This window comes from Ammospiza caudacuta, chromosome 26, assembly GCF_027887145.1.
Source record: "Ammospiza caudacuta isolate bAmmCau1 chromosome 26, bAmmCau1.pri, whole genome shotgun sequence".
Taxonomy (NCBI): domain Eukaryota; kingdom Metazoa; phylum Chordata; class Aves; order Passeriformes; family Passerellidae; genus Ammospiza; species Ammospiza caudacuta.
This window is the reverse complement of record NC_080618.1, coordinates 7,435,511-7,458,884: the sequence shown is the minus strand read 5'-3', so window position 1 is coordinate 7,458,884 and position 23,374 is coordinate 7,435,511. Positions and strand designations below refer to the sequence as shown.

Genomic DNA, 23,374 nt, shown 5'->3' with positions numbered 1-23,374 from the left:
TGTCTGTCCTTCATCTCCTTGGCTTCTCTGAGCCCCAGGCTGGGCTGGCACAGTCCCATCCCCACGGATCTGGGCCGATCTGGGCAGTGCCAGCTCCTCCTCCTGCCCCAGCACTGCCAGCTGTCCTGGCAGCATCTCTGGTGCCCCTTTGTAAGAGGGGTTCACCTGCAGTTCAGGAGCCCGGGGCCAGGGGTGGAGCACACTCCAGCTCCTTGGCCTTGCTGAAGTTCTAACATCACTCCTGCTAATCCAGTTAAAATGGGTACAGATGTCTCTTTTTTGCTGGGATTCAGCTACACCTCCTGGATTTCCTAGGTTTGTTTGAGTGCAGTTCTGAGAGTGCTCCTAATCCAGCATTGCAGTCCCCTGGAGTGCCCTACTTGTACACCTAAGCCTACAAAACCTTTGCCTTTGGCAATGCTTTCCCGTGCTCAGGTGAGCAGCAGGAGCAATGACAGACCTGCTGGCAGGAAATCTCATCAGAGAGAGGAGCCTCATCATCTGTGGAGCAGTTTGCAGCTTTCCTGTTTTTGTGATCTGTTAAGATGAGGCAGATTCTCACTGTGGTTTGAGGCACACAGTGACCCATCCCTTCCACAGTGGCTCTGAGCAGGGCTCCTGGTGTGGAAATCTCATTTTTGGGAGCCACATATCCAGTTACAATCTCTGTGATACAGCTGGGCACAGCCCTGCAGTGAGGGCATTGCAGAGGACATTTGGTTACTGACCTTGTTAATGCTTTGAATCCTTGGATGGTTCTGTTCTTGAAATGACTGCACATTTTGTGGTGAATTCTGTGCTTTAGAGAGGACTGTGGTTGTTATTTAATTCTGTGCTTTAGAGAGGACTGTGGTTGTTATTTAATTCTGTGCTTTAGAGAGGACTGTGGTTACTGTTCTGGCTGCCCAGGGCACTTTGAGGGGTGTTTCACTGTTTGAGGTGTGTAGCAGGTGATGCTCTTAAAACATTTTTCCAATAGATAATCTTTAGCATCCCTTTCTTTGTAATGAATAGGGGAAAAGTGAATTTTGGGTTGTTTGGGAATGTGACAAACCTGCTTATCCCCCCTTTGAACCCCTGACCCTCCTTCCCCTGCAGGTACACAACGTTGTCCTACAGAGCCCCAGAGATGGTGAACCTGTACAGTGGCAAACTCATCACTACAAAAGCAGACATTTGGGTGAGTATGGAAGCCCTGGGCATCCTTGCACTGCCAGGGCAGGGAAACAGGGCTGGCCTGCTTTTCTGGGAGCCTGGGCAGTTCCTGAATGCAGAATTGCTCTGGTGGTGTGTGATGAGCTCCTGCTGCAGCAGACATGTGTGCTCCTCCTGTGTGCTTTGAATTGAGAGATGGATCAAACTCCAGGGCTCAGTGGGGCAAACCTGATTTTGTATCATAAATCAGGGTGTTGTGGCACCAGGTTGTTGGTGTGTGGAATCAAAGTTCTGCTCAGAATTGAGTGGGAACCTGATGAAATGGCCCTGCCCCAGCAGCAGCAGCGTGCTGATGTGTGTAACACAGGGCTGAGGTGCCAGACTGGCCAAAGGCCAAACTCTGCACTGTCTCCTGGTGATCAGGGCAATCCTGCCATGCTCCTTCTTCATGGTGGGAACAGAATCCAGCTGTGGTGGGATCCATTCCTGGCTCACCTGCTCTCCTTTGGGGGCACACAGGTGAGAAACAGTCTGTGCTGTTTGGAGTGGCAGTTCATCACCTGTGTTTAAAAGTGTTTAAGATGCTTACTGAGAGCATTTTTGTGTTTTCTGGAGCCCTGAGCTAGGAGGTAACGTGGTAGAAGCAGAAAAACAGAGTTTTGATCTATGTTCAGTAGTTCTGCATCTACAAGAGGGAGAATTGCTGAATTCCCCTCAGTGAGCAGCTCCTGTGGTGGTGGGAGCAGCTTGAACCAGAGGTCTGTGGGGTCAGCCCTGCACTGGGCAGGGTCACTGTGTGCCAGGGAAAAGGACAGGGCCCCGAGGCAGCCAGAGCAGGAGCAGGATCTGCACTCCCTCCTGGGGCAGGGTGGGAAGGGGAGATCCAAAGGCTCTGCTGTTCCTGGCATGGCAGGAGCTGGGTTCCAGTGACACCTGGAGCGTGTCCAGAGCAGTGTTTGGTGGTGGGGCCTCAGCTTCCAGGCCTGTTCCAGTGCTTGTCCTGCTGGGAGCCTCCCTTCCCCTGAAACCCTGTCCAGGTTGTTTAAGCCAGCCTGCAATTTCATTGTGAAATCCTGTGGCAAGAGAGATGAGCTGATGAGGAGTTTCTTAGGATGAGGAAATGTTTCCTGCTCCCCGCTCTGAGGTGGTGGGAGTGTTTCATAATTAGCCCTTTGTGCAAAAACGGTTTGCTTTTGCAATAGGTGGTGGCTCTTGGTGCCAAAAGCAGCGTGGCAGTGGAGGGAAGGGTGGCAGAACCTGGCAGCCTGCAGAATGAGCTGTACTTCCCTGGCATTTATTTATAGCAGCTGAAAGGTTGTTTGGACTTAATCTTGGAAACAGTTTGGGTTTCTCTTTGTCACAGTGGGTGCATTAATGATGATGGTTGCCATTTGTTTGTGCTGTTGCTTTTCTCTTTCCTCCCAGAGCGTGGCAGAGAGGCTTTGCCTGTTCAGTGACCCTCAGGGTCGTGTGGTGATGAACATCACGTGTGATCCCTGCCCTGTTCTCTCTCTGCAGGCCCTGGGCTGCTTGCTGTACAAGCTGTGCTACTTCACCTTGCCCTTTGGGGAGAGCCAGGTGGCCATTTGTGATGGCAACTTCACCATCCCAGACAACTCGAGGCACTCGCAGGACATGCACTGCCTCATCCGTGAGTGCCTGCAGGGCTCTGCCCCAGACCAGGAGCTCTGTCCTTTCCAGGGGCTTCCCTGCACACAGGGGGGTTGAAGGGACCTTGGACTGCTTTGGGAGTGATCATGACAGAGATTTCAGTCTGGCCAGGCCGGAGTGAGCCGGTGGAAGGGCAGGAGCACACACAGCTGTTTGCCGTGAGCCCTGCACAATCAGCCCGTTTATGCAGAAACGTATTTCTGCTGTAATAAATCTGTTTGGATAAGGAACTGAAAAGACCACAGTGGCTTAGGCTAGTGATAAGAATTCATCTCCTGTGAACTGGGAAACAGAACTGAAATGATTTATAAATATCCCACTGACTGGAGTGAATGTGTAATTAAGTGTACAATGCACTACTCTTGGCAAAGCTGGGGCAGCTCTCTTGTTTCCAGCCCAGCTTTTGATTTTTTCCCTTTCCCTAGCCACAGTCTTGAGTCACACAGAGCTGGATGTGTTTGCAGAGCAGGCTGGTATTTTCCTTGCTGCTGTGGGCTGTCTGCAGTGGCTGCCCTGTCTCCCTGCCCTGCTGGCACTCCAGGATCAACCCTTTTCCTGTGCTTCCCCTGAAAGTGCCCAGTCCCACCCAGAGCTGTTCCTGTTCCCTGGCCAGGCAGCATTTCCCCTCCCTGCCCCAGAGTTTTGGGGGTCCCAGCTGTGGTGGGAGATGTGTCCTGGTCTGTGCTGTGTGTGCTGCCCTGTTCTGAAGGAGGCAGGGCTCTGTTAGCTCCTGGTTGTACCAAATGTGGAGTTGGGTGGGTGGGAGGGAGCTCAAAGCCCACCCAGTGCTACCCCTGCCATAGCAGGGATACCTGCCACTGTCCCAGGTTATTCCAGCCTGGCCCTGGGCGCTGCCAGGGCTCCAGGGGCAGCCCCAGCTGCTGTGGGCACCTCTGCCAGGGCTGCCCACCCTGAGCACAGAAAATTCCTGTGTGGCATCAGTGATGTGCTGCCCTCTGTGTGTGCTGCTGCTCTGATCTCTGCTTCTCCATCTCTTCCAGGCTACATGCTCGAGCCAGACCCTGATAAGAGACCTGACATTTATCAGGTCTCCTACTTTGCATTCAAGCTGGCCAAGAAGGAGTGCCCAGTGCAGAATGTCCAGGTGGGCAGGGGGAGGCCTGAGGGGGCTCTGGGAGGGGCTGGGGGCAGCTGATGGACACTGAGCACTTTCCTCTGTCCTCTTGGTTGGTCCCCAGTCCTGTCATCAGGAGGGTCCTGTTTGTAACAGCACGGTTTGGGTTGGATTTTTTGGGTTAGAAATCAGGGTTTCTCATTCTGTTTGTCCCTGATTTACCTCCTCACCCAGTCACCAGTGTGAGGCCAAGCAAGAGGTCTTGTGCATGTGAACATGGAAAACTAGGCCATGCTTGGGAAAGCAGTTTGATTTCCAGGCACTCTCATCATAGCCTGTGTAATTTGGCCTGCACTTGGGTTTGAGCAGCAGTTCTGGGACTTGGCATTGGAACTCCATCTGCCCCTTCTTGGTGTGTCTTCAGAGACTTCAGCTGGGAAATTGAGTGGACAGTTATTTTCTTACACTGTTACGGACACTGTGACAGACATTTTATTTTGTTGTTTTTTCATAAATAGAAATTAGGGTTTTCCCCCTCTCATGCTTATTTATGGTCTTTATAAATAAGAGGTAGTTTGGGTTCTATTATGCCTGTGGTTTTATAGCATCATTAATAGATTTTGTCACTACTGTCGTCTGACAGTCTTATAGAAATGTCTTAAAAATGACATGTCTTTTAAAAATTTGTGCTGTGGAGCTTTATGTTCATATTCCATGTTCAGTGGTCAAAAAGCTGAGCCCTCTTTTGTTCCCTTGTAAAGACTCCCCCAAGCTCCTGTCTCCCCATGACATGAACCTTTTGTGGTGGTGTTTGTTGTGTGTCCACATGAGGAGTAATTGCTTTGGGAATCCCCAGTTCTCTCTGTTTTATTGTGATGTTTTTGCACATTATTTCTGACTCTGTTTTCTGCCCTCGAAATACCAAATTGGGCATTTTTGGGTTCTGCAGAACTCTCCAATCCCTGCTAAACTCCCAGACCCAGTTAAAGCAAGTGAAGCTGCTGCAAAGAAGAGTCAACCAAAGGCCAGGTAACCCCACCTGCTTTTTACTCCCTCTTTTGTTGCCTGTTGTCTCTGCTGGTTATTAGCAAAGGTGGATTCAGCTTCCTTGGGGACTTCAGTTGCCCAGTTATTCCTCCTGACTCAGAAACAATCTGATATCAGGTTCATTAGTTATCAGTTTGGTATCTCCAAACCACAGAGGGCTGGGGGCATGGCTGCTCCTCTCTCTTGCTGTGCATTTTCGGAGCTCAATGAACCCTGAGCAGAGATCAGGAGAGTTCAGTGGTTCTGGGCTGGATGTACCAAAGTTAAAGTGCCCCCAAAGATGGCAGTTCAGACAGCTCTGCCCAAAGGTACCAGCTGCTCATGAGCTGATCTGTGTCCTTCACGTGCTCATTCAGAAGTCTGGGTGGTTTCAAGCAATATGTTGTAGGAAATAGTTGGGTGTAAGTTGAGTGGTTTTGACAAGTCCCAGCTGTCCTCCAGCAGAGGATGCCAGGAGTGGCAGAGAAGTCAGAAGGACAGTGTTGGGTTAATTGTGGTGAATGCACGCAGGGGCTTTCCCTGTGCCTGGGTGCCCCGAGTGTTTCACCTTTGTCACTCCCGCCCAGCTGAGGTGTGGGTGAGTGTTCGCCCCTGCTGTGTGTTCTGTGTCTCTGTGCTCACTGCCCTTCCCTCTCCTCCTTCCTGTGCAGGCTCACAGACCCCATCCCCACGACAGAAACGTCCATAGCACCCCGGCAGAGACCTAAGGCAGGACAGACCCAGCCCAACCCTGGCATTCTGCCCATCCAGCCAGCCCTGACGCCCAGGAAGAGAGCCACAGCCCAGGCAGCCCTTCAGCCCCAGGGTGAGCCCTGTGTCTGTGTGCTCCCTGCCCCGTGTGCCTCGGGCACTGCCCTAACCCCGCCTTTGCTTCTTGTGCCAGCTGCGGGCCCGGCTGCCCTGGGCAGTGCCCAGCCCTCCAGCACGCCCCAGGCTAAAGCAGCCCCCCAGCAGCCTCCAGCCCAGCCCCAGGCCAAGGCAGCAGCAGCAGCAGCAGCGCCCCAGGCACAGCCCCAGGTGCCCTCCACACAGCCCCAGGCCACCCCTCAGCATCAGCAGCAGCAGCTTTTCCTGAAGCAGCAGCTCCTGCAGCAGCAGCAGCAGCAGCAGGCTGCCTTCTTCCAGCAGCAGCAGCAGCCACAGATGATGCAGGCTCAGCAGGTGGGTGTGCAGCAGGTTTGTCACATCTGTGTCTGCAGGGCTGTAGCTCTGTGTTTCCTGCTCTTTTGCGGGGACTGGGTGCAGCTTTTGGGCATTTCCCGTGTGTCCCCAGTCCTCTAGCAGGGTTTGCTCTAGGTCCTTCACACCTGCAGCCTCTCAAGCAGCAATTGTTCCCCAGTTCCCAGTGATGCAGCAAGGAGCGCCCGCGCAGCAGCAGCAGCTGATGCAGAACTACTACCAGCAGCAGCAGCAGCAGCAGCAGCAGCTGCTGGCCCAGCAGGCAGCTATGCAGCAGAAGACCACAGCAGCAGCAGCAGCAGCTCAGCAGAAGCAGCAGCCCCAGGCCCAGCCTGGCTCAGCACCCTCAGCACAGCCACAGGAGCAGGGGGTGAGACCTTGGGGCCCTGGGACTTGGGTACAGCTGCTCCTCTGCCAGCTCCTGAGTGCTGCTCTGAGCCCTTCCACCTCTGCTCTGTGTCTCAGCCTCTCTACCCTGAGCAGGCTTGAGCCCAGCCAGCCTTTGCCAAGCCCTAATGGAGGTTTTACCTCCAGAGCTGCACCACAGACAGGGGAGAGACTCTGCCTGTGCAGTAATCCTGCAACACTGCAGAGCAGCAAATCCCTTTGTTTGTCTGGTTTTTCCTCTCTGGGCCATCCCCAGTCCGTGGCTGGCATGCTGGGTGCTGTTTTCTCCCCAGTCCCTGGCCTGGACGCTGGGTGCTGTTTTCTCCCCAGTCCATGATTGGGACGCTGGGTGCTGTTTTCTCCCCAGTCCATGGCCTGGACGCTGGGTGCTGTTTGTTTTCTCCCCAGTCCATGGCTGGCACACCGTGTGCTCCACCAGGAGCTGTTTTGTCCCCTGCTGCCGTTCTGAGCGAGGTCCCTGTGCTTTCCTCCCCCGGCAGGTGCAGGTGCAGGCTCAGAGGCAGCAGCAGCAGCAGGCCCAGGGGCAGGGGCAGAAGCTGGGCTCCCTGACGCCGCCCTCGTCGCCCAAGGCGCAGCGCGCGGGGCACCGCCGCATCCTCAGCGACGTCACCCACAGCGCCGTGTTCGGCGTGCCCGCCAGCAAATCCACCCAGCTGCTGCAGGCTGCGGCTGCTGAGGCCAGCCTCAACAAGTCCAAGTAGGTGCCAGGGCCGGGGGCTCAGCCTCAACAAGTCCAAGTAGGTGCCAGGGCCGGGGGCTCAGCCTCAACAAGTCCAAGTAGGTGCCAGGGCCGGGGGCTCAGCCTCAACAAGTCCAAGTAGGTGCCAGGGCCTGGGGGGCGGCCTCAGCACGTCGAGTAGGTGCCAGGGCTTTTGGGGGTCAGCTCTTGGTTTCAGGTGGGTTAATGGCTCTTGTTTGGGGTGACCCCATCCAGATCTGCTTCCACTACGCCCTCGGGCTCGCCAAGGACCTCGCAGCAGAACGTCTACAACCCCCCTGACGTGTCCACGTGGAACCCCTTTGATGATGACAACTTCTCCAAGCTGACAGCTGAGGAGCTGCTGAACAAGGACTTTGCCAAGCTGGGGGATGGTGGGTGCCCAGGGTGCTGTGACACCTGGCTGCTCTGGAAGGGAAGGTGCCATAGGGTGGGGATGGATTGGGCAGGGACTGCTCAGGGGTTGGGGATGGTTTTGGACAGGGAATGTTCAGGGATTGGGGATGGTTTTGGGAATGCTCAGGGATTTGGGGTGGTTTTGGGCAGGCACTGCTTGGGTGCCCCATATTGTTACAACCCTCTGGCTAAATCCTTCCACACACTTTCTGGTTGCAGTTCTGTGGTGCCTCCAAGGCAGAGGTACCAGCTGCTTTGAGTGGTACTCAGGTGCCTGTGGGAGCTGCAGTTTAAACTCTGCTTCCTCTGCAGCAAGGGCCTTGAGTGGAGCAGTGTCCTGGAAATACAGATGAGCAGCCTGCTGTCAGAATAGAACAGAAGTTTCAGAATCGAGGTTTCCCCCTAACTGTGGGTGTGCTTTGCAGGGAAGGCTCCAGAAAAGGCAGGCAGCTCCACAGAGAACCTGCTGCCAGGGTTCCAGCCCGCAGCCCCCACGGATGCCTTCGGTGGCTCCTCCTTCCCTGCTGGGCCAGGTGAGTCTGGGAGCATGGGCAGCTCCTGGCCAGAACCTCCTTGAAAGGGAAGGAAAATGCTGCAAACAGAGTGTATGGGCACTGAGAGCTGCAGGGAACGGGGCTGGCACTGGAGGAGAGGGGGGGATGTCACAGCTGGGTGGCAGAGACTGTGGGGAGACAGAGGTGGGGCTTGTGGTGAGGGAAGAAACTGAGCCCCGAGTTCCCAAGGAAGCTCCTTAGTGTGTGGAAGTTCCATGGAGCTAAAACAAGGAGTAGAGCCTGCCGTGTGCAGTGAGGGAGCTGGCTGGGAGGTGTTGGTCAGAGCTGCTGCTCTGTGTGGAGGAGCAGAGACACAAGGGTCACACCTCTGCTGCAGGGTGAGAGGAGAGCACAGCCCATAACTGACATGGGCAGTGATGGAGGCAGTGATTTCTGCCCTGGCTGGGCTGTGTGGCTCCACCTTGGCTGCTCTGAGGAGTTTCTCTGCCTGTGGGGCCTTGTCTGGTTCTCCTTCGGTCCTTGTGTCCCGGGGTTTTGCTGTGAGCAGCCCCTTCTGTGCCAGTGACCCCTGGCAAGTGCTGCTGCTCGTTTCCACTCCTTCAGCATCAGTTCTCCCTGGGAGCAGCTCAGACCTGCCAGGCACAGGTGGGAAGCTGCTTCCAGGAGCCAGGGATCCTCCCTCCCCTGGTGACAATGCTCCTTCTGGCTGTTGCCTCCCCACTGAGACAAAACAGCCCTTGGTGAGAGGAGTCTGGGCTGAAGAACCCTTTGTGGGGCAAGGAGTGACAAATCCATTTGTGCTTATTTCTATTTATAAAAGGAGATTTAGGGGAGCTTATAACCGAGCCTGGTGTGTTGGTTCTTACCAGAGAATTAAGGAGCTGGAGTCCCTGACACAGGAGTGCTCCTGGGGAGTTGCTTTCTGGGTTTGTCCAGCTGTGAGCAGTTTCTGCTGTTCCATCAGCCTGTGTGGGTGATGCTGAGCAGCAGCAGCTCCACGTTGAGCTGTAAAATACCTTCTGCAAAGCCTGAGGAGCATCTGTGTGCTCTGTGGTGCTGTACCATGGTCAGTTCTGCAGTGTCTGTCTTCACAATGTGCCCCTTGGCTTCCCAGTGCTGGGCTTGGCATGGGAAGGAGCCTTGGGAATCTGGGCTGGGCACTTGAGCCCTTCTCTCTTTGCCCAGAGACAGGAGGCTGTCCCAGCCTGGCTGCTGGGATAGATTTTATTGCACACTCACTGTGTGTCCTTTGTGAAACCTTTCACCTTTTGTGCTGCTGTGGAGGCAGATAACAGTTCCTCCCTGCCAGGAAATGTTCTGGGATCTGTGGGTCAAACTGTGTTGGAGAGCTGCATGGTAACAGTGGTTTTGTTTGGGTTTTCATTGTTTTCAGTGGCACACTTGGTCAGAGTGTGCCTGTGTGAGTGGCTGTGCCTGTGCTGGGGTTTTGTTCTGTGCTTTCTCCTTTTCTTTGTTCACTCTGCCTTTTCTTTTCTTTTCCTTTCCTTTCGTCTTCTCTACCAGCTGAAAAAACAAAAGACATTCTGAGCTTGGACTCTAGCCCTGCTCTGCTGACTGTGCCTGATCCTTTCACTCCTCTCCCGTTATCTGACACCCCAGGTAACCCGAGCCGGGGGAGGAGGGGACAGTCCTGCCCTTTGTCCTGGCTCTGGATCTCCTGCCTCTGTGCGGGCACACCTGAAATGCTGGGCACTGCCAGGCTCTGCTGGGCACTGCCATGCTCTGCTGGCACTGCCAGGCTCTGCTGGCACTGCCAGGCTCTGCCGGGCTCTGCTGGCACTGCCGGGCTCTGCTGGCACTGCCGGGCTCTGCTGGGCACTGCCAGGCTCTGCTGGGCACTGCCATGCTCTGCTGGCACTGCTGGGCTCTGCCAGGCTCTGCTGGCACTGCCAGGCTCTGCTGGGCACTGCCGGGCTCTGCTGGGCTCTGCCGGGCTCTGCCGGGCTCTGCTGGCACTGCCAGGCTCTGCTGGGCACTGCCAGGCTCTGCTGGCACTGCCAGGCTCTGCCGGGCTCTGCTGGGCACTGCCAGGCTCTGCTGGCACTGCTGGCTCTGCTGGCACTGCCAGGCTCTGCTGGCACTGCCAGGCTCTGCTGGGCACTGCCGGGCTCTGCTGGGCTCTGCCAGGCTCTGCCGGGCTCTGCTGGCACTGCCAGGCTCTGCTGGGCACTGCCAGGCTCTGCTGGCACTGCCAGGCTCTGCCGGGCTCTGCTGGGCACTGCCAGGCTCTGCTGGCACTGCTGGCTCTGCTGGGCACTGCCATGCTCTGCTGGCACTGCCAGGCTCTGCTGGGCACTGCCGGGCTCTGCTGGGCTCTGCCAGGCTCTGCCGGGCTCTGCTGGCACTGCCAGGCTCTGCTGGGCACTGCCAGGCTCTGCTGGCACTGCCAGGCTCTGCCGGGCTCTGCTGGGCACTGCCAGGCTCTGCTGGCACTGCTGGCTCTGCTGGCACTGCCAGGCTCTGCTGGGCACTGCTGGCTCTGCTGGGCACTGCCGGGCTCTGATGGGCTCTGCCGGGCACTGGGGTGGTTTCCATAGCAGGGCTGGGGGGATCTCAGAAATGGGGGTGAGGGTCCTCAGGGGCTCAGCATCCCCAAAGGGATGGCAGGGCTGGAGCAGCGTCCTGGAGGGAGAGCTGAGAGCTGGAGTTGTTCAGTCTGGAGCAGAGCCGGCTCCAGGGACACCTCAGGGCCCAAAGGGGTCCAGGAGAGCTGGGGACAAGGGATGGAGGGGCAGGAGCCAGGGAATGGCTCCCAGTGCCAGAGGGCAGGGCTGGATGGGAGGCTGGGAATGAGGAATTGTTCCCTGAGGGTGCCCACCCTGGATCCCTGGCAGTGCCCACGGCCAGGCTGGGCACTGGGGCTGGAGCAGCCTGGGACTGTGAGGACTGGCGTCCCTGCCAAGGCAGGGGTGGGATGGAATGATGATTTAAGGTCCCTCCCAACACAAACCATTCCAGGATCCTGTGAGAAATAATCCCCAGGTGATTCATTACCTGCTTCTGACTTAAGCTGTTTTCAAATGGCTTCCAACCATGAAATTGTAGGTTTTATTACTGTTAATCTTTCTTTCCTCTAAGAGTCAGTGTTTCTTTGGCTTCCAAAGTCTGTTGCAAATCTGAGCATCTTGAGAAGCACAAGTTCCATGTGACCTTTTCTGATTTGGCAAGGTTTTGCAGTGCAGTTGGTGCTATTTCATTTACTTTGCAGTGCTGCTTCTGAGCCTTTTCTGTGCACATTTCTGACTGCAGCAGCCAACACTTTTTAGCACAGATTATGTAAGGGCTTAGGAGCTCATTTGCAAATCGGTGGGATTTGGAATGTGGGGATGTTTTTATCCTGCAGCCTCTCTCTGTGAAGGTGTGAGCAGGTCCCAGTGTGAGCCCCAGAGCACAACTGCAGCTCCCGTCCTCATCCTCAGCCCAGCTCTGGGTCACTGCTGCTTTGGAGGACCCAAAAAAAGACAATTTCATGTGTTTGTTCTTGAATATTTCCAAGGCCTGGGGCTGCAGAGTTTCCTTGGCTTGGAAACTGAGAGGTTCTGTTTGTAAATTCAGCAGAAAGGATCAAACTCCTGGAGCTGAGCTCAGGTTTTCACCTGGCTAAAGCTCAGCTCAGGCACAAACCACCTCCCCTTGGCACCTGGAGGTGCAGGTGGCATCACCTGAGTGCCTGCCACACCTTGCAGGGCACAGGTGCAGGGGTGGTGTCACTGTGTCCCTCCTCTTCCTCCCTGTGTAATGGCTGCAGTTAATGGAATTGTAACCAGGAAGAGGAGCTGGCAAGAGGGATGTAAAAATATGGCAAAACATCTGTTAAAACAAGGGAGAATTAAATATTCATGCTGAAAACATATTTCCTTGTGTATGGGCAGGAAAATGAGCCAAGTGGTTCTTAATGAGCTTATTTCAGGCTTCAGCACTGCCTGATCCAGGCTGTTGGTCAGGGGAGCTCCTGACTGATGCAGGGAGGGTATTTCATTTTTTTGGGAGCAGAACACTGGATGAGGTGTTTTTAATCACCATAACTCTACTCCAGCCCATAAATTCTGAGGAGAAAACTGGGTGCCCAGCTCTGCCTGGGTGTCTAGAGCAGCTGCAATAAACAACTGTATTGCTGCTGAGGATTTATTTGCACCAAGATGACACATGGAGATAAAGTAATTGCACATGCTCAATTAGGCATGCACAGCAGCTGTGGGTGTGCACTAATGATCTGAGTTTGCATCTTGAGCTGGGGAGATGCAAAAGGGCAGCTGCTCATGTGGGAACTGATGGATTTATGGCTGTATTTACTGGGAGGACAAGGTGGGGGTGTGATGATTTAAAGCAGCAAAGCCAGCAGACCACGAGAATCCAGCTAGATGAGTGTAAAGAGCATCCAGTGTTCTCCTGCCTGGGCTTTCAGTTTGAGCTTAGGGGAGAATTTACTGCTTTACAAATATTTGAAGTCTTGAAAGTGAGCCTGAAATTGCTTGGTTTTGCTCTCTTAAGGAGCCACTGTTTGTCACTGTTTAAAAAGAAATGACACAGATTTATCAGAGGCTGAGTGGCCCAAGGGCCTCAGGGTGCACTGAGCTGCTCCCACCTGATACAGGTGGGCCTGAGTGGTCATTTACTCAATGCATTTCACCTGAAACAATAATTATCAATGTGATTGGTCATTTACTCAATGCATTTCACCTGAAAGAATAATTATCAATGTGATTGGTCATTTACTCAATGCATTGCACCTGAAAGAATAATTATCAATATGATTGGTCATTTACTCAATGCATTGCACCTGAAAGAATAATTATCAATGTGATTGGTCATTTACTCAATGCATTGCACCTGAAAGAATAATTATCAATGTGATTGGTCATTTACTCAATGCATTGCACCTGAAAGAATAATTATCAATGTGATTGGTCATTTACTCAATGCATTGCACCTGAAAGAATAATTATCACTATGATTGGTCATTTACTCAATGCATTTCACCTGAAAGAATAATTATCACTATGATTGGTCATTTACTCAATGCATTTCACCTGAAAGAATAATTATCAATGTGATTGGTCATTTACTCAATGCATTTCACCTGATTGAAGAATTAACAAGATGATTGGTCATTTACTCAATGCATTGCACCTGAAAGAATAATTATCACTATGATTGGTCATTTACTCAATGCATTGCACCTGAAAGAATAATTAATGAGATGATTGGTCATTTACTCAATGCATTGCACCTGAAAGAATAATTATCAATGTGATTGGTCATTTACTCAATGCATTGCACCTGGAAGAATAATTATCAATGTGATTGGTCATTTACTCAATGCATTGCACCTGAAAGAATAATTATCAATGTGATTGGTCATTTACTCAATGCATTGCACCTGAAAGAATAATTATCAATGTGATTGGTCATTTACTCAATGCATTGCACCTGAAAGAATAATTATCACTGTGATTGGTCATTTACTCAATGCAGTTCAGCTGATTGAAGAATTAACATGATGATTGGTCATTTACTCAATGCGTTTCACCTGAAAGAATAATTAACAAGATGCCCATTTGTAAACAATCTTGGAGAATAACAAGCAAACAGATATCAGGAAAACAACACTTGCAGGTGTTTATTACAATTGGCTATCATAGTGTATCTCCAGCTCCCTGAAGTCTCCCGGGCCAGTTGTGGGAGGGCTTTTTTAGCATTCTGTCTCTGAGCAGGGTGCCACATCCACAGCTGCTGGGCGTTGTCCCGTTAGCTCTGTGGGGTTTGCAGAGCCCCGATTCCCTTTCCCTGTGTTGCCCTTCTCCCCCGTGCCGTGCTGGGTGAGACCCAGCCCCGTTTCCCCAGGCCAGAGGGGTGCAGAGCATTTCCCTGGGCTGGTGCACGGGCTCAGACTCCGTCAGCCCTGGCAGAGCCCCGGGCAGTGCCAGACCCGTGCCCACCCCTGCCCTGGCAGGGTTTTCACAGCTCTGTTCTCTCTCCCAGCTGCCCCCCAGAGGAAAGGACTCTGCTGTGTGCTCTGCTGAGCTGGGTGTGCTGCCCAGGGCAGCCCTGCAGTGGGTGCCAGCCCTGCAGTGAGTACCAGCCCTGTGTGTGCCCCTGTGCCTGCTGGGCACCGTGTCCTCGCCCTGGCACACAGCTCTGCCCTCCGCTCCCTTTTAACTTGCAACTTTTCAGGAGTTCTTTCTAATAGCCTGCTCTAACCCCAAGCCCCTTTGCCTCTCTCATCTCTTGATTGGTATTTTTGATGTGGATATTATTGATACTACCTTGGTTGGTGTTTTCTCCTAACTCTGGTGTTCCCTAAACTGCTTTCTGAGTGTTTGTGGCTGGAGGGGTGTGTGGGCAGCAGTGAAAGCAGCATGGCAGTGGAGGCTGCAGGTGCAAAGCCTGAGCAAACTGACTGCAAACCCATCAGGTGTGTGCAGTGTGCTGGGAAAGGGTCTGAGCTGGTGGAGGTGGGGTTTAGGATAAAGAGAGCTTTGCGGTGAACCAGGTGAGGGCCTGGCACAGCGAGTGATCCCTGGCAGTGCCCAAGGCCAGGCTGGGCAGGGCTTGGGGCTCGAGGGAGGTGTCCCTGCCAGGGCAGGGGTGGCTGAGCTCTGAGAGCTCCTCTGCAGCCCAGGGCTCTGTTCAGAGCTGATTCTGCAGCCCAGGGCACTCAGGGCTCTGTGCTGCAGCCATTTCCCACCCGTGGTGCATGTGCTGCTCTGGGGCTCACACACAGCACAGCCAGCCCTCATTAACGGTGTCTTCTTCTTTCTTCTGCTTTTCTCACTGTTGCCTCCTTTCCTCCTTTTTCTTGCTTGCCCCAGAAAAACTGATTGAGGGCCTCAAATCTCCCGAGCCTGCGCTGCTGCTGCCCGAGCTGCTGCCCCTGGCTGACCCCTTCGGCAGCACGGCAGAGCCTGCCAATGGTAACTGCCCCCCTGTGCCCCCCTGTGCCCCCTGTGCCCCCCTGTGCCCCCCTGCGCCCCCTGTGCCCCCCGTGCCCCCTGCATGCTCCCAGAGCAGCCCTGGGTGGTGCTGAGCCTGAGCTGCCCTCTCCCTCCGCGGTGGGCACCGAGCAGGGGGGACTCGTGGCTGCTCTGCTCTGCTGTTCCTTGGGGGTTCTCTTGGGAATTCCCTCAATTGCTGATTGAGGGTGGCAGAAATGCCTTATTTGTGTCAGCAGCTGGTGTTGGAGCGTGCCCTAGGCACTGAGCTGGCTGTGCCCAGGGCTCTCAGCAGGAGCAGGAGGAAGGGGAGGGTTCCCTGGGAGTGCTGGGGATGAAGGTGGGCAGCAGCAGCTGCAGGCAGGTCGGGGCTCTGGGGGCTGCAGAATTGGGGTTTACGTGCCAGGTGCCCTGCAGACAGGGAAGGCAGTGCCATCAGCTGCTGCTGTGGGCTGCGTGTGACGCGTGGCTCTGACAGAGAAGAAGGACCGGACTCCTGGAACAGCAAAACTTCTGCTTTGGCAGTTTCTGACAGTTGTCTGAATTGTAATGATCTGAATGCAAGGGGACTCCAGTGGTCACTGCTTTCCTTTTGCTGGACAAGGATCTTGTGGATATTTCCTTCCTGTTCAGCTGCAGGGGAGGTGTTAGCAACCTGCTGTTCCACCCTCTGGGTATTTCAAATTGGGCTTGTACAAATTAAACAAAAGCTGAAACCAGGCTTCAAAGCCAACCAAACCCTTGAGCTGACAGTGCAGGTCAGTAAAGGACTCAGCCAACTCCTGCCTCAGTTTCCTCCTTGTGCTTTTCCTTGCAAACCAACCCGTGTGTGCTGTGCCCGTGGGAAGGCCAAGCTGCCGTGGCTGTGGAGAGCCTGATCCCGGGGCTGGAGGCGCCCCTGGCCCAGCGCCTCGTGTCCCACAGCGACTCCGTGGCCTCCAACAGGACAGGTTGGTCAGGCCCGGGGCTGGGGGTGCCCCTTTAGGGGCTGGGGGTGCCACTGCTGTCCCCTGGGAGCTCTGGCTGCCCCCTTTAGGGGCTGGGGGGTGCTCCCTCAGGGGCTGGGGGTGCCACTGCTGTCCCCTCAGGGGCTGGGGGTGCCCCTCAGGGGCTGGGCCCGCATCTGCTCTCTGTGCCCTGGGCCTGCAGCTCCTGTCTGCCCTTCTCCCTCTGCCCTGTGCCTGCAGCTCCTCTCTGTTCCCTTCCCCGGCCCTGTGGGATTCCCTGCTCAGCCCAGAGGGACACAGGGCCCTGCTGAGGTTTTGGGGCTCTGTGCCCTCACTGTGAGCAGCAGGATCTCCCCCATCACAAGCAGGGCAGTTTCTGTGCTGGCTCTGCAGCAAAGCTGTGCTCCCTCCCTGCCTGTGGGTGAGGGGATGTGGCCACAAGGAGAGTTTAACGCTGTTTGTGTCCTGTGCAATGCCACCCTGGGATGCTCACCTGGATCCAGACTCTCTCACTGGGGAAGACTCTCTGCTTGACTGTTCTCTGCTCTCTAACCCTGCTGCTGACCTCCTGGATGAGTTTGCTCCTGTAGCTTTCTCAGCTCAGCCTCACAAAGGTAAACTGGCCCTCCTGCTTCACAGGGACAGCTGCTCTGACCTGTTCTGCAGCTTCACTGCCCCCAAGCCACTGCTCTGTTTTCTTCCCAAGCTGCTCAAACTTGGAATGTGCCCTGATGTACTAAGGGAGGGGGAAAGTCAATTATTCAGCTTGACTGTAAAGACAGAGTTTGTGCAAAGTGATGCTGTTTTCCATGGGGGTGGGCTCTGTGTGCAGCCCTTCCCCACCGAATGCACTCTGCGTTTGCTTTTTGCACATGGCATTTGAGACTGGTGGGTTTTTCTGCATTATTCATTCCAGAAGGGAGCCTGATAATCATCTGCCATAAGGGTTTGGAATAAAAGGAATTTTTTGTGGTTTTTGGAGTAGCGTCCCAGGCAGATGAGCTCTTGCAGCCCTAGGGAACGTTGTCCTTATCAGGAGAAGTTCCTGAGTCCAGCTGTGGTGTCACAGCAAACTGAATGGGAGCCTAGGGGCAAGGCCAGGGGGTTCCCTCAGGGTTGTTTTCCCTAGGTCTGATCCCCCAGAGCACAGAGCAGCTCCACAGGTGCTTTCTTGCCTCACCTCTCCCCAGACCCGTTCAGTCTTGGTCAGCTTTACGTGGAAATCTTTTATTCCCAGCAGGAGTCAGACAGGAATGTTCTGTTCATGGAAACTGTTGGGTTGATGTGTCCTTGCTGGGCTTCAGGAACATTTCATGCAGGAGATTTGGGAGGGTATTTGAGGTGTCTGAAGGAACAAGGAGTGATGCCCAGGGAGTGTGAGAGGCTCTGAAAACACATAATTGCCTGATGAGGCGGATAAATCATCTCCTCTCTGGAGATGGTTGGCAGCGCCTCTCCCATGTGTTGAGCTGCAGCTGATGTGGTTTCAGGCGATGGAATTATCTCCCAGAACTGCCCTGGGGGCCTCTGGAAAGCCTCTCACAGCATCTGGGCGCTCTCCAGGCAGGTGAACTCCTTGCAAATCTGCCTTCATGTTGGTTCGTTGCTCGAGGGTTTGTCTCAGGTGGATGACTGGAGTTTCCTCTGTGGTTTGTTTTGTTCCCCAGCCCTTTTCCTGTCCCTGTGCATGAGAGCCAGCCTGAGCCCTCACACCAGGAGCACCTCCAGCCCCTGGGAGCTCCCCCAGGCTCTGCTCACCTTGCAGCTCAGCCCTCAGAGTGCTCTGGCTCTGTTCTGGGTCCTGCTTGCTTTGGTTTGATCCCCTCCACTCCTGTGTTTCACTGCCTCCCTTCTTTCCTGCCACACTTACCAGCTTCATTTCACCTTTTAAATTGAACTCCTGCTTCTAAACGCTGTCTCTGAAAACATTAAACAGAAACGTGTTCTAACACTCCTGCAATTCTAACCAGCCTCTCTGCTGTCTTTGCTTCTTTGCCCTTATTTCTCTCTATGCTGCAGAAGATACTAACCTGATATCAGGCTTTGATGCTCCTGAGGGCTCTGAAAAAGTGACAGAAGATGAGTTTGACCCAATTCCAGTGTTGATATCCAAAAATTCACAAGGTAAGCCAGGATGTGGGAGCGAAAAAGGGAAGGAAGAAAGGCAAGCAGTGGATCTATAAATGAGTCTTGGGGCAGTGGTGCTGCAGCACAGGGCTCCAGTGTGTGAGATGGGAGTGTGGTCCCTGTCCCAGCTCCCTGAGGAGCTCTGGGCAGGCAGAGCCTGTGGCAGCTGCTGATTTCAGCGTGCTGGCCCAGATCCCCTGGAGATCCCAGCACTGCTGGGGTACCAGAGCAGCTGTGCTGAGGCTCTCATTGCCCAGGGAAGGGTCACTGAGCTGGGTCCCCTCTCTGCAGTCACCCCTCTGCAAGGGTTTTGTGATTACTTGGGGAGGTGTAAAGACAAATCCAGAACTTTTTTGTGTGTTTTGGAGGGTTTTTAAAGGCTTTTTTTGCCTTTTTTTTTCAGTTAGGTCACAGAACCTTTTGGCTCCCCTAACTCCCGTTTTTGGTCTCAGCAGGAATGTGCTGAACCCTGCTCTGCACCAGTCTTGGCTTTCAGAGGCTGACACTGGTTAGGAACAGTTCAGACATTACAAACTCCTCTGGAAGTCAGGGATTTCTCCCAAGGCTGGGCCAAGACAGGGTTGGAACCAGATGGACTTTGAGGTCCCTTCCAACCCAAACCATTCCCTGGGTCTCTGCTTTAGTACCCAAGTCCCAGTCCCATGATAGCCCAGTTCTCCTGGATGCAGCTCAAAGCACCCAAAGGTGCTCTTAAAATAGATTTCAATATTTAAAATTCTGGCCTGTCCTTTCTGTGGGCTGTGGGAGTATTGAATTTGTGTTAGAGATCCCTTAGCAAGGACAGGGTTCTGGATAAGCTTTGTGGCAGGAATGGGTTTGTAGGGATTTGCTGCGCTGGTTTGGTTTGGGGGCAGAGGGTGAACAGCAAGCAGGGGATTCATTGCTGTGCTGATACAAATAACGAGAAGAGCTTGAGCAAATTCTCTGTTTTGCTTTGACTTTTTTCTTTCTTTCTTGATCTTGAACTTCTGAAACTGTCGCGTGTGTGTGTGTCCTGCTCAATACTGAATTCCTATCTCTCACACTTTCAGGTGGGCATTCTAGAAACAACAGTGGAAGCTCTGAGTCCAGTCTTCCCAACATAGCCAGGTCTCTGCTGCTGGTGGATCAGCTCATAGACCTGTAGCAGTGACACAGTAGCAGTTTGTTTAACTACCCACACCTCCGGTTTCCCTGCCAGAAGAGTTTCCTTCCTTGTGCTTCTTTGGGGCTTTTTTTTTTTCTTTTCTTTTTTCTCCTTTAATTAAGAGAAAAACCTGCCAACAGGAGACAGTCGCCCACCTCTCTCCCTGTCCTCCCGTGGCCTGGGGAAGGTTTGGCTCAGCTCTGCAGTAGCCTGGTGTGTCTCAGGCTGGTGGAGCCCTGTGGGTTCCCCCTGGCCGTGCTCAGGGAGCTGGGGCTGCTCTGGGACCCTGCCCCAGCCTCCTGTCCCCGAGCAGGGCGTGAGCAGTGCAGCCCCAGCTGTGCTTTGGGCTTTGGGTCTGGTTCTGTTCCCCAGGGGACAGTGACAGGGACATCCCTGGGCTGCAGGACATGGGGCAGCACAGCTGGGGGCTCTGAATTGCTTCAGAGCAGGGGGAAGCCCCAGGTTCCTCCCGGCCATACTCTGGTGATGGTGCACATGAAGAGTTTTCCAGCTGCCCCCAGCTCTTGGTTTGCTGTTTGACAATCCTGCTGGGAGCTAACTGCTCTTCCTGGGGGAGGGAAAACAGAGAAAAGGAAAAAAAAGAGAAAAGGAAAAAGAAAAAAACCAGATTGTTAAAGCTGCAGAAATGACCCTAAGTGAAGCGTGACAAGGTTTTGAACCAAATCCATGTGAGTATGGCTGTGACCAGTGTTTCACTGACCTTTTTTGGGGTGAAAAGGGCGCTGTGGCAGCAGCAGATGTATTTTCTGTGACTTCTTTTCTGTGTTTGACTGGAAAAAAAGAAACTCCCCTCAACCTACTGTAAATGGTGTATGAAACAAATTGTCCTCCGGCTGTTTGTCTATTTTTAATCCTGGTTTTAGTCGAGCATCTGGTATCTGTTCTGGGTTCTCCATTTTCTCTTGTAACTGCTATAGTGCACCCCAGTTCAGTATGGAGCCATTGTTTCAGTAGACAAAGATTCCTGTGGGCCTCTCTCCACCCCAGTCTCTGTGACCACGCATGCCCTGGGTTCAGGTGGTTTGAAATCAGTGCTGCTACGACTCGATGGGTTCTCCCTTTTCCTCGCCCCTCGCTTGGTTTGTCCGTAGCTGGATCCGCTCAGCTCGTTCTCCTCGGCTTCCCACCGAGTCTGGAATTTCTCTCTCGTGTTTGAAAGCCCTCTCTGAGCAGAAGGACTCTTCCTCTGTAGTGGAATTCCCCCCAGCTTCCTGCTCCCCGTGTTTGTGTTTGTAGCTGTATTAGTGGCGGTGCAGTTCCCCTGTGCGAAAGTGCGAGCGACTGAATGTCTGTCTGTGCTGATCTCGCTGGGAAGGGAAGAACCCCACGTTTGTGACTCCTCTCCTCTCTCCATCTCCTCCCCAGCCCCACACTTAGTTTAACAAATTCTGTACATAGAGCTCCCATCGGTTGTGTCTCTACATTACTCTTCTTTTAAAACCTACACTTACTAATAAAAGTATTGCTTACGTGTGTTGTATCATTACATGTGTATACTGCACTTTCCAAGAGAAGCTTTACATGAGAACTATGGAAATGACCTTAGTAAAATTGTGGATAGAACTTTATTATTTTTTTGTTTTATATTCCTAAAGCACAGGCGAGCTGGACTGGAAAACACAAAGATGCTATAGATAGAAAGTTATTGTATAGTCAGATACTGAGATTATATGAAAAGAGAATGGATTTTAAAAAGTAACCGTCTACTGTATATTAGAAACAAAGATTTCTGTGAATTAAAGTACTTTTAAAGAATGTTTAAGATTTTAAATCTAATGGCGCTTGTTCAAGGGTTCTGGAAAAAATGACAAATGCACTGGGTTGTTAATAATGCTATTAAATAAGCAGATGTGAATGTTTATTTTATTGCTTTTTCAAGTAGCTGTTCCTGGGTGTGGGTGGAAATCTGATATTTTAGAGACTTTTCTTTGACCTCCTTCATCAGAAAATACTCACCATGTGCTTGCAGAGCGAATGGGATTGAGAGATGAGTGGAGACTGGGGATTCATTTTAAACTCCAGAAACTGTGAGTGTGCCCCGGCTCTGGGTTGGTGCTGGTGCTGCTCAGAGCCGAGGGGTTTGTGTGAGAGCCTCACCCTGTGTCCCACGGGACACGTTTGGTGTCCCTGGGCGGCAGGATCGGTGCTGTAGCTTGGCTGGAGCCAGGGGAGGTGTCCTGGCCCCCCTAAGGGCTCTGGGTTCAGGAGATGTTCGGGGCCACCCCAGCAGGGCTGTTCTGCTCTGCGCTGAGGGCTGGAGCTGGTGTGACTGTTCTGGTGATCTCCTGTCAGGGTCAGACACAGCCACAGCACCTGGAGCAATTCCCCTTCACCCCAGGGTCTGCTCTGGCTTTGGGTGGCAGAGGTTCCAAGGAATGGTTGGAATGTTGGTGTTGGTTACTCTGAGGGGCTCAGGCTGGGCAGGGCCCCTGCCCTTGGAACCCTCCTGTTCATCTTTAACCAGATGACTTCAGTCAGCCTCCCCATTTCTGACACACCCACTGTGTTGGGAGCATCTGTCCCGAAACAGGAGCTGCACCTCCCTGGCTCTGGACTGTCCAGGTCCTGTCAGGATCCTCTGGGACCTCCTTGGCCAGGGTTTCAGGTGCTGTGCAGCCTGCTGGGACGGTGGGTGGGAGAACCCTGGCTTTGTGAGAGATTTTCATCTTCCTCCAGCCTTCCTCATCACAGCCCAGGGCAGCTTGAGCCAGTCTGTGTGGAGCAAAGTCATTTTTAGAGGGAGCTTCTTGTAAAGGAGCCATAATGGTGTTTTTTGGCCTAAAAGCTGTGCAAAACCACCTCATTTAAAAATCTACTCACTGTGCTGGCCCTGGGGAGCCAGGAGGGGCTGCTGGCTGGGCTTGTGCTGGGGACATCTCTGTTCTGGGGCTGGGTTTGTTCTGGGGACATCCCTGCTCTGGGGACATCCCTGCTCTGGGGACACGTCCCAGAATGAGGCTGCTCCTGGCGTGCAGGGCTCAGACAGTTCATCCCTGCTGGGATGTGAGGTGTGGGTTGGTGTGCCAGAACTGCAGCATTAAATTCCTCATCCTCTGGAGCTGAAGGCTCTGGATCTGCCTCCAGGTGTCTCTCTGTGAGTGGCTTTGAGCAAACACTTAATCCTGCAGATTGTGCAGTGCCACAGGTGTCCCTGACCTCTGGGGCGGTGCTGTTCCTCCTTGCTGGCAGTGCTGGGTGGGGATAGTTCTGGATTCTTGTTTCATGGGATTGCTTCTAGAAACTGGAACAGAGGAATTGGAGTACAAGGAAAACCTGCACAGTGCAGGAATGAAGGAGTGATAAGCCTTTGACCCCTGTAAAGTTCCAAACTAGTAATGCTGCTCACTGGTAACTGTGCTGGTCTTTAGCTGCCTGTTCCTGGATGTTGAGTCCTGCCTGACCCTGGCTTGATGAAATCAGGAGAGTTTCCTGCTGGAAGGGGAGCTTTAGACTCCAGGAGTTTCTCTGTCTCCCCTGACCTTTCTTTTGGGCTCTGCTCCAGAAGTGAGATCCTCACCATTGTGGTGACTGCTCTGCCTCTTGCTAACAGGGAGTAAATCTTTTGTGGTCTTCCTCTTGGTTATTCCAGTGCTCTGCCACTTCAGGGCACTGTTTTCCTTGGAAGCTGGGGAAGCTGCAGGTGCCAGGGCTGTCACCTGGGGTAAAGCTCTGAATACCTGCACAGTGTGTTCCTGGGGTGCTGAGTGATCAGAGGGGTTTTTTAAAAGGTTCTCCCTCTTGAAAAAGAGCCTGAGTGTAGTTTGGAATCTTCCCTAGTGTGTATAGCTGACCCTGGAATCAAATATTACACACACTGGTATTGTGCAGGAGACAACTGCTGCTGAGCATTTGGTGCCCTTTCCACATCGATGGGCAGAGAGAAGATCAGAAAAAGGAGTTTTTCCCAAAATGAGGCATTCTGCTTCTTGTGCAGTGTCCCCACGTTGAGAGCTGTGTGCTGCTCAGCAGATGGGTTTAGATGCTGTCCTCCCTCTCTTACCCTGTCCCAAATGGC

At 53.3% G+C, this 23,374-nt stretch overlaps 1 protein-coding gene across 1 annotated transcript in view; it reads left to right on the top strand.

The window, feature by feature from the left end:
• The window catches only part of AAK1 (AP2 associated kinase 1), a 54,042-nt gene that overhangs the window by 24,963 nt on the left and 5,705 nt on the right, over positions 1-23,374 (top strand). Inside the window, exons 7-17 of the mRNA XM_058820207.1 lie at positions 1,099-1,180; positions 2,674-2,806; positions 3,828-3,931; positions 4,851-4,930; positions 5,599-5,753; positions 5,832-6,109; positions 6,288-6,497; positions 7,021-7,232; positions 7,470-7,627; positions 8,075-8,182; positions 9,689-9,784. Coding sequence (XP_058676190.1) covers positions 1,099-1,180; positions 2,674-2,806; positions 3,828-3,931; positions 4,851-4,930; positions 5,599-5,753; positions 5,832-6,109; positions 6,288-6,497; positions 7,021-7,232; positions 7,470-7,627; positions 8,075-8,182; positions 9,689-9,784 — 1,616 coding nt within the window. The remainder of the gene's footprint in view (positions 1-1,098; positions 1,181-2,673; positions 2,807-3,827; positions 3,932-4,850; positions 4,931-5,598; positions 5,754-5,831; positions 6,110-6,287; positions 6,498-7,020; positions 7,233-7,469; positions 7,628-8,074; positions 8,183-9,688; positions 9,785-23,374) is intronic.